Source organism: Colletotrichum acutatum (genome assembly GCF_030867785.1).
Source record: "Colletotrichum acutatum strain CBS 112980 chromosome Unknown BDZ83scaffold_20, whole genome shotgun sequence".
NCBI classification, from domain to species: Eukaryota; Fungi; Ascomycota; class Sordariomycetes; order Glomerellales; family Glomerellaceae; genus Colletotrichum; species Colletotrichum acutatum.
In genome coordinates, this window is record NW_026849014.1 from 439,917 (window position 1) to 450,065 (window position 10,149).

Consider the following 10,149-nt stretch of genomic DNA (forward strand, 5'->3'; position numbering starts at 1 on the left):
CCTTCGGTCGGCATTCTCGCGAATCACTCAGTTCCGGCTAAATGCAACTTGTGGAGGCGTGGGGTCAAATCATCTCAAAGGCTTAACTCACTCTTGGCTAAGTCAAGTCGGCTTTGGAGAGCTATCTTTGATAAATATCAGCCTCAGCCTTTGTTGCCTCAGAATTGGCTGTTGGTTTGTTCCCAATTTCTTGCATTGATCATCGATACCAGTTGTCCTTCAAGTACCGAGTTCACAATGCCTCAAATTAGGAATCCAATCCTTCCCGGGTTCAACCCGGATCCCTCGATATTGAGAGTCGGAGATGATTACTACATCGCGACGTCAACTTTCGAATGGTTTCCTGGCGTCCAAATTCACCACTCCAAAGACCTGGCGAACTGGGAGCTTGTCACAAGACCCTTGAGTCGTAAGAGCCAGCTAGACATGCGCGGGGACCCAGACAGCTGCGGTGTCTGGGCCCCTTGCCTCTCCCACGACGGCCAAAAATTCTGGCTCGTCTTCACCGATGTCAAGCGCAAAGACGGCTCCTTCAAGGACACCCACAACTACATTGTCAGCGCGCCAGCCATTGAAGGGCCCTGGTCCGACCCATTCTACATCAACTCATCCGGCTTCGACCCGTCCCTCTTCCACGATGACGACGGCCGCAAATGGTTCGTCAATATGATGTGGGACCACCGCCGCCGCTTCCACGCCTTCACTGGCATCGTGCTCCAGGAGTTCGACCCGAAAGCCGGAAAGCTCGTCGGCCCAAAGAAGAACATTTTCCGCGGCACCGAGCTGGCTCTTGTAGAGGGCCCGCACCTATATAAGCGCAACGGGTGGTACTACCTCCTGACCGCCGAGGGCGGCACCGCGTACGAGCACGCCTGCACCCTCGCTCGCTCCCGCGATCTCTGGGGTCCGTACGAGCTTCACCCGCAAAAGTACGTCATCACGTCCAAGGACGCGCCCGATGCAGCGCTCCAGCGCGCTGGTCACGGTGATATCGTGGATACGCCCGATGGCAAGACGTACATGGTTCACCTGACAGGCCGTCCCACGACGGAAAAGAAGCGCTGTGTTCTCGGACGCGAGACCGCTATTCAAGAGGTGTACTGGGGCGACGATGACTGGCTATACGTCAAGAACGGCCCCGTACCGTCTCTATACGTTGAGGTACCTGGCACCAGAGATGACACCTTGTACTGGGCGGAGAAGAAATACACCTTTGAGAACGGCCTGCCAAAAGACTTCCAGTGGCTTCGGACGCCGGAACCCGAGCGCATCTTCTCAACTGAAGACGGGAAGCTCACACTCATCGGGAGGGAGTCGATCGGATCTTGGTTCGAGCAGGCGCTCGTCGCTCGTAGGCAGACGCACTTCTCCTACGACGCTGAAACCACTATCGACTTTGCACCCACCGATGAGCGCGAGTTTGCGGGCTTGACGGCGTACTACTGCCGCTACAACTTTTTCTACCTCACCGTCACCGCGCACGAGGACGGGAAGCGCGAGCTGTTGATTCAGAGCTCTGAGGCCTCGTGGCCCGATAGCGACCTTACAATGCCGTTTCCCGAGGCAGTTGCGCTGCCTGATACGGGCAAGGTGAAGCTTGCGTTGACGATCCGCGGGCCAGAGCTTCAGTTCTATTATGCTCTCGAGGGCGAGGAACTCAAGGCTATTGGGCCTGTGTATGATGCTTCCATCATCTCGGATGAATGTGGTGGGCACCAGGCGCATGGGAGCTTCACGGGTGCATTTGTTGGTGTTGCTGCGTCTGATTTAAATGGTACTGCGAGACGTGCGGCTTTTGATTACTTTACGTACCGTCCTGTTCATGTTGAGACCGATCGTTATGTAACTAAATGATGAATTCCCGCCGTCTCCGTCTGAATGTGGGAGCTGGATTGTTACAGAATGTTGAGATTTGAGAGGGCAAGCAAGAATCACACGGTTCTGTAGTAAGATTGCCTACTTTGAAATATGGATTGCAGAACACCAGGTTCTGAAGCGGTAGCAGACAGTGGCGTAGCAGGAACTCGTAGTATACGATCTAGTGTCGCATAATAGCCGTTTTAAATCTTCATTGTGCCAGTACATTCAAAATTCGATCATGTTGCGCAGAAACACAACTGATATCGTTCATTAGCAGGCCCAAGCGTAGAAAAGTTCGTTGCTCTAGACAATCTGATTGACCAACAGCGCAGCCATTGATGTCAGGTTATTCTTGGGATTGTGTTTCTGAGTATTGCGCTGGGGATCTGACCCTTCAACAGCGCCTCTGAAACCCCCTCTATCCTGGTATCAAAGTAGTCAGGCTTACTTCTGGACTGGGACGCAACTCAAAGAAACTCTTGTATCGAAGGGAGCAGTCGATTTATGACGCTGTAAGACCCTACTGCGCGCGGGGCGAATCCAGCATCGTGTATGCGGCCAAGAGCGCCTACATGGACAGGGATGGTCCGCAATCTATCTGCTGGTCACTAACATTTTATATCATACATGCGATTATTCATATTTATGCAGCTAGACAGTATATCCAACCCTATCCTTATCCCCAACCGCTCTCAAAAGAACAAGCAGCGCCTCCTTCTTTTCTGTTTAACGGCAAACCCTCAACAAGATTCGTCAAACGCTGCAGTTTCGCCTAGCCTTCACCAGAACATATTGCACAACCCTAAGAGTCGCCAGCCGCGTCTCACAACATGGAGGAAGATTATTTCGCCACGCGCAATATTGAAGAGCTTCCTAGGCACCGCCCCACCTGGAAACTTGACGCATTTGAGAGGACTTGCGCAAGTATGAGAGATCTCAACTATCACACTTGGGGCTTCGTCATTTATCGTTGTACATACGATGATGAAGATCTCTGGATCCGCTACCTCTCGCAGCTCAAGGATTTTGCTCATGAGTATCTCGTCGAGACTCGCCGAGCAGAGCTGTTAGAACAGTACCTTGATTTTCATGTTATTGAAGATCGGGCCACTCTTGAGAACGCCTCGAGACAGGATCTTAGGCGTCACTTCAAGCAATGGACTTCGACTCAGAACATTCCCGCCGGCGACGGCTTCTTCTGGAGCATAACAGGGGCAGAACTACCTCGTTTCCGCTTCTTTTTGTACGTCGACAAGCAAACCCTCGCCACCGTTGTTCATTTTCAAGACGCAGAAAAGGCATACACTGGCCATCCTAAATTCCGACTGTTACTTCCTCCGATGGTCATCACTGTCGTAGATGGTTCCTGGACGCCAGACTCCGCGCAGAGCTACGAGCCTCAGAATGAAGACGGATACCCTGAAATTGATGGCAGTTCGAAGAGATACGTCGGCTTCGAGTATTACCAGGCATGTTTCGCCACTGCATTGTACGAGAGCCTCCACGGGCATGGGCTTGTTGACTACGAGTCTTACAAGCGCCCGCCAGCGATAGGGCCTCGGGGAAAAAAGACAATGTCTTGATGAACGCCAGGAATCAAAGGGAACCGAGATAAAAATTGGTAGCAACATTACAAGTTCTAAAAGACGGTACCAGGACTGAAGCTGAAGGACTGTGTCACATTGGTAGTAATAGTTAAGACAAGGAATTGTACAATTAAGTGTCTATGTAGGTCTATGATCTAACAAGAAGGTAGAAGAGCTTCTCTTTCCTTTAGTATTTACATGTAGGCATAATCTCTTCTCCTAATTGTCAGATTTTTCATATGCAAAGAAGATTCTTTTCATCCCTCTCTCGATATCACTTTATGGCAAATACCTCTCTTAAGGTTATCATTATGGTCAATTCGACAGATTATGCTACCAACCGTCTCGCAATGTGGCAGGGGTGTGCGGACCATTCAAAAGCCCATACCCAGTAAAGTAGGTAGATCCCTCGCAGACACAACCACCACTTGCAGAACCTGGATGTAACCTTGAAGCAACAGAACGTCCACTTGAACTAGCAAAAAAATCCCTTGGAGTATTTTGCCGCTAAGTGATTCCAGAAAATCATGAAAAAAGGAAAAGCTCGTCTATCCTGGAAATCTCAAGCCAATTGCCATGCACTTAGCGGCGGATCTCAGGCAACCGAGGTGCGTCTATAACCAAGACTGTTCGATGTGTAGGATTGTCTGTTATCGAGAGATCAAATAGACCATTTCACCGGGCTTGCTATGACTGCTCGGGTCAAGGCTCCAGCTTTCGATTGGGATGACATGGGTTAGACCACTCAGCAAGCCACAGCACTATCAGAGCTGAACCTAGCAAATTTGAGCCACAAGCTTGTGCGACTGGTAACGTTAATCGCGAAGCCAAGCGATATAATACTACCTAGGTTATTAAGGCTGAAGCGATCCAGATATACGGGCGGAATTGCATGCCTGCGGGCAGCATGTTCGGTGATATCTCGAAGCGCTCGAGCCATGACTCGTGACAAAATAGGCGTCTCCACCCTCACTTGCGGTTCTGTTGGTAAATTGCTATGGGGTGCCTGACCTAAACACGTGCGGCACAGCAGCTTGTTGGGTTACTAGCGCTATCACGGAGGCTGTGAGAATTCTGGTAGGAGGAACGAGGGGAAAGAAATCCTTGATTCATGTTATTTTCAAAAGCTTGGCTGCGGCGGATGTCGAACTCGGGAAATTCGGTGAGGAATGTGACCAGTATCTGAAATACACTTGTGACTGAGCTGCAGCATCTAGTGTACCTGCCCCCTTGAAATTTTCATTGCACCCACAATGTCTTGCGCCAACATGCTATCGTTCACGGAGAACTTCCTTCCCAATCTTCTCTTCAGGTCTTGGGATTTCTCCTAAGTTCTCCGTTTCTTTGGGGCTATCGTCCACAGGCCCGATTAGCCATGTCTAAAACAGCCGCTGTTCTTCGCGGCCTGGTCTTGTTGCCTGTTGCCCTCGCCCAGCAATTTCCACTTCGAACCACTTCGTACGAGCACTTTGGTTTGAGTGAGAAGTGTTTCGAAGCACTGAACACCACTTTGGAGTGCTCTAGTCATTTAGTTAGCTACGTTAGATCAGAGTAAGCTACTTTTAACCAGCTTTGCCTACAATTTACAGTGTCAATACTTACGCCTTAGTTGCAGATCTACAAGAGTTGACGTTCTCGACGCCGATGGAATCGACGCAATTTGCAATGACGGTTGTAGAAAGTCATTAGCAGAGTTGCGGGCTAAGATTCAGAATGATTGTAACCCAAAGATCGATGTCTTCAATCATGGTTTAATGATATATCCTGGTTTGATACTACGAGATCACATCTTGATTACCAGTGTGTCTAACAAAAGATTCAGCGACGTATATTGTAGACCGCTACATTTACGTCTACGACATTTCATGCTACAAGAACAGGTACGCCCTCATTACGTACGGGCTATTCGAGGCGCAAGGTTGACGTTGAGGGGGCTCAGGGACACAGGAAAATCTTGCGACTACATTCTGGGCGAATGAAGAAATCAGACAGATGATTCCCCGCGCGAATGCGACGATTGCATTCTTGGCCCGATGGAAATTGAAGTCAACTCTCCTCTTGGTTACACCGAATCACGGGCTGTTGAGTTTCAATCCGGGATCTCGAGCTGTGGCGCTAGAGGATACACCTACACAAGTCCGTTGCCATATGCCATCAGCTCAACGGCGGCCCCTCCGGACTTGTCCGCATCCCCGACCATAGGGGCTCAGAGTTGATCAGCCCAGCGCATGTCAGGAGATTGTGCCACCACGTACCACGTCCAAGACGGCGATACCTGCGACAGTATTGCTATTGCTCAGAGCGTCTCGAGTAGGGATCTGGTAGAGGTGAATGAACATCTTGACAATTGGTGCGGTGGTCTCGGCGCAGGACAAGAATTGTGTCTGCCTGCGCAGTGTAAATTGCACCTGCTGACAACCGAGGATTCGTGCGAATCCTTGTTAAGACAATATGGAGTCCCGCCCAAGGATCTTTCGGATTGGAACCAAAAACTCTACATCCAATGTGACGGGTTCAGTGAGATCAACACAGGTTATATTTGCGTTGGGTAAGTCACAGACTCTGGTTCTCGAGCATTTCAGCGATGCGCACCTCGCTCATGACTTTCGTGGTTTCTAGGCCTCCAATTACCTCTAAAAAGTCACCAGAAATCTTACCAGCATTTGGGAAAAGCAATTCCATTAACATCACTACTTCCTCACCGGCGGCGACGAGCACTACGGTTCAGCAGACATCAGTGCTACCATTGAAGGAATCTTCTACTACTCAGGCTTCAATGGATGAAAATATGTCCAGTGGAGACCCAACTGGGGAGACCACCAAGGCGTTCTTCGGCATCGAATCATCAATTCCCTCTCGTTCAGAGACAAGCATAGCCCAGGATCCTACCTCACCTGCACAGTTTCAGAGGTCGATTCAGTGAATGAAGGTCTGGATTTTGAACGCCAAAGATCTACGCAGGTGACGCAAGTGGACATTCCGGTGCTCGTGGCCGTAACATGAGCCTGAAAGGATGAATGATGCTTCATGTACTAGAAACCTGTAACTTTGTGAACATAGCAGAATTCCGACAGCGCTTATATAAGGATGTTGTTGTTGTTGTTGTTGTATTTAACGCCGTGGCGGCCGGGCTAGAGCCCTTACCGCAGACCTCCCGAAGGGTATATGGCGTGGAGGGCCGTGAGCCAAGGCTACCTACTCTACAGTACGTCGTCTCTTTACATCGTCCTCCAAATCATGCCTTGTGGCCACTACGCGTTCTGTCTGTCCCCGGTTCCCGCTGGTGCCCCAGTTTCATTCTTTCCCAAATCGTCCCTTGGAATCGGGAGGTTCTTTGTAGTCCGCACTCACATCTACCTAGGTGTGGATGCTGCTACCGCAGACAGATCTTCTGGAAGAAGTCCGTCACGCGGAGAAAGGCCTCGAAGCCTCGTGGGTCGGTGATTAATCTCTTGAAGTAGGCCTCGAGAGATCCCATAGGACCTATGGGCTCGGGCATACTGCGAGAGTGGAGGGTCGGCCACCGTTGCCTCCTCGCCAGCGTTAGTCGACAGTAGACCAGGTGGTCCACGTCTTTCGCCTCTCCACAAGAGCACATCATTAGAGCGTCGTCGTGGTTGAAACGTCGGTGATATTGCTCGAAGTCCCCGTGACCCGATCGTGCCGCCAGCAGGTGATGTAACGTAGCCCGCGGCAAGGCCAGTTCAGGAGGGCTGGACAGAGCTGCCTCAAGCCCCAAGTCCGCGTACCGCGGCCTTCGCTCTTTATACCACCATCTCCTGTGCTGGCTTTGTAATTTTTCCCTTGCAAGCCGCTTGATGCCCGCTAGTGTTGCCATTTGACCCATCCGCGCCGGCAGTGTCGTTCCTTCTTTGGCCAGCCGGTCCGCGGCCTCGTTTCCTTCGATGCCCTGGTGTCCCGGGGACCAGTGCGTCCGTATATCAAATATCCTGGCCGCTTCTTGGATTTCGAGGAACGCGTCTTGTGACGAGTCCGGCGCCTTGCCGCGGATGCCTTGTATAACGCTGGTGTTGTCGATACATATGTGGATTGGATGACCGCGATTGGTGAGCAGAGCCCTTCTGAGGCCGGTTCGCGCCCCTTCGACCTCGGCGTCGAACACTTCTGCTAGTCCGAGTCGGCCGCACCCTTGCGCTATGCGTTTGGAGTCTCGGTAGATGACGAAGCCGTACCCCACGGCTCCGTTCGTCGCCCTGGAGCCGTCCGAGAAGACGATCATATGGCTTTCCGGTACTGTCTTTAGCCAGCGCTCGAAAGCTTTCGCAGCCTCTTCTTTGCATTGAACTACTATCTGATCCTGTGAGCTTGGCAGGTACTGTGATTGGAGGAACGTTGGTCTTCCGCATCTTGGCAGAAGTTCAGCCGTCCGTTGTAGTCTCGTCTGTTGCTGTCCCTGCTGGGAGAGCCGCGCGACTAGCGGGTGTCGGCGATCAATCCTCTGTAGTCGGACTGCGGCCCGTAAACGGACGCCTTCTAAGGCGACTTTGGCTGACGGTAAGCCGGCGTCTCGGAGGAGGCTACTGGTTGGCGTTGTCCTCCAGACAGGTAGAACGATCCTTGCTGCCGCTGTAATGACGCTGTCGATCTTCTGCACGAGCCCCTTCTGGCCTGTGTTGACGGGTCTTCCTTGGAAAGGCGGACTCGTGTCTGTCTCCGCTTGGCGTCTCGAAGCCGGCTTCGTGATACCTGCGTACCATGTTTCGGCGCCGAAGAGCGCGATCGGCAGTACGTAGGAGACGACGGCTTTTCGCACGGCGGCCGCTGGCAGTCCTCTCTTTGTGTTTGTAAGCTGCCTCAGGTGTTGAGCTGCCTTCTTTGCCGCAGCTACTCTTGTGTCGACGTGGTGCCGGAAGGACAGTCTCTTGTCGAACCAGACACCCAGCCAGCGTACAGGATTTGTCGAGGCCTTGACCACCAAATCCCCCGCCCTGACCTCTGGCAGCTCCGCTGGCTGGCTGTGCTTCCTAGTAAAGTGGATGACCTCGCACTTGCTCGGGTCGAAGGAGACCTTGTTCTCCGAGCCCCATCTGAGAATGCCGGCTGCGCTTCGGTTGAGTATTGCGACGTTGCTCTCCAGGGAGGGGCTGATGGCCAGAGTGGCGATGTCGTCCGCGTACCCGAATCGCGCGTCCGGGTCGTCTTCAAGGATCTCCGCGATGTAGAGCAGAAAGACGATGGGAGATAGTGGCGACCCTGAGGCAGGCTGACAGAGGAAGTATTCCTCGTCTTTCTGCTCTACATCGCGGAGATCCTTGAAGACGACCCGGACGCGCGATTCGGGTACGCGGACGACATCGCCACTCTGGCCATCAGCCCCTCCCTGGAGAGCAACGTCGCAATACTCAACCGAAGCGCAGCCGGCATTCTCAGATGGGGCTCGGAGAACAAGGTCTCCTTCGACCCGAGCAAGTGCGAGGTCATCCACTTTACTAGGAAGCACAGCCAGCCAGCGGAGCTGCCAGAGGTCAGGGCGGGGGATTTGGTGGTCAAGGCCTCGACAAATCCTGTACGCTGGCTGGGTGTCTGGTTCGACAAGAGACTGTCCTTCCGGCACCACGTCGACACAAGAGTAGCTGCGGCAAAGAAGGCAGCTCAACACCTGAGGCAGCTTACAAACACAAAGAGAGGACTGCCAGCGGCCGCCGTGCGAAAAGCCGTCGTCTCCTACGTACTGCCGATCGCGCTCTTCGGCGCCGAAACATGGTACGCAGGTATCACGAAGCCGGCTTCGAGACGCCAAGCGGAGACAGACACGAGTCCGCCTTTCCAAGGAAGACCCGTCAACACAGGCCAGAAGGGGCTCGTGCAGAAGATCGACAGCGTCATTACAGCGGCAGCAAGGATCGTTCTACCTGTCTGGAGGACAACGCCAACCAGTAGCCTCCTCCGAGACGCCGGCTTACCGTCAGCCAAAGTCGCCTTAGAAGGCGTCCGTTTACGGGCCGCAGTCCGACTACAGAGGATTGATCGCCGACACCCGCTAGTCGCGCGGCTCTCCCAGCAGGGACAGCAACAGACGAGACTACAACGGACGGCTGAACTTCTGCCAAGATGCGGAAGACCAACGTTCCTCCAATCACAGTACCTGCCAAGCTCACAGGATCAGATAGTAGTTCAATGCAAAGAAGAGGCTGCGAAAGCTTTCGAGCGCTGGCTAAAGACAGTACCGGAAAGCCATATGATCGTCTTCTCGGACGGCTCCAGGGCGACGAACGGAGCCGTGGGGTACGGCTTCGTCATCTACCGAGACTCCAAACGCATAGCGCAAGGGTGCGGCCGACTCGGACTAGCAGAAGTGTTCGACGCCGAGGTCGAAGGGGCGCGAACCGGCCTCAGAAGGGCTCTGCTCACCAATCGCGGTCATCCAATCCACATATGTATCGACAACACCAGCGTTATACAAGGCATCCGCGGCAAGGCGCCGGACTCGTCACAAGACGCGTTCCTCGAAATCCAAGAAGCGGCCAGGATATTTGATATACGGACGCACTGGTCCCCGGGACACCAGGGCATCGAAGGAAACGAGGCCGCGGACCGGCTGGCCAAAGAAGGAACGACACTGCCGGCGCGGATGGGTCAAATGGCAACACTAGCGGGCATCAAGCGGCTTGCAAGGGAAAAATTACAAAGCCAGCACAGGAGATGGTGGTATAAAGAGCGAAGGCCGCGTACGCGGACTTGG

General features: G+C 53.0%; 3 protein-coding genes across 3 annotated transcripts; all 3 read left to right on the forward strand.

Annotated features, from left to right (window-relative positions):
• The first annotated feature begins 120 nt into the window (after positions 1–120).
• On the forward strand, positions 121–2,055 carry BDZ83DRAFT_665671 (family 43 glycosyl hydrolase). Its single transcript, XM_060511089.1, has one exon. It carries the CDS (start codon positions 238–240, stop codon positions 1,852–1,854), a length of 1,617 nt encoding a protein of 538 aa, XP_060368121.1. The 5' UTR covers positions 121–237; the 3' UTR covers positions 1,855–2,055.
• Positions 2,056–2,590: 535 nt separating this feature from the next.
• Positions 2,591–3,667, forward strand: BDZ83DRAFT_611035 (uncharacterized protein). Its single transcript, XM_060507636.1, has one exon. It carries the CDS (start codon positions 2,691–2,693, stop codon positions 3,441–3,443), a length of 753 nt encoding a protein of 250 aa, XP_060368122.1. The 5' UTR covers positions 2,591–2,690; the 3' UTR covers positions 3,444–3,667.
• Positions 3,668–4,821: 1,154 nt separating this feature from the next.
• On the forward strand, positions 4,822–5,998 carry BDZ83DRAFT_739142 (LysM domain-containing protein; the record flags this gene model as incomplete). Its single annotated transcript, XM_060513037.1, is given in 5 exon segments — positions 4,822–4,924; positions 5,073–5,213; positions 5,269–5,326; positions 5,428–5,657; positions 5,667–5,998. Coding segments are annotated over 5 exon segments (864 nt in total).
• Between the last annotated feature and the right edge of the window lie 4,151 nt (positions 5,999–10,149).

What these genes read in the sequence shown, in the direction of transcription:
- BDZ83DRAFT_665671 (XM_060511089.1), top strand. Translation starts at nt 238, where the DNA reads ATGCCTCAAATTAGGAATCCAATCCTTCCCGGGTTCAACCCGGATCCC.
- BDZ83DRAFT_611035 (XM_060507636.1), top strand. Translation starts at nt 2,691, where the DNA reads ATGGAGGAAGATTATTTCGCCACGCGCAATATTGAAGAGCTTCCTAGG.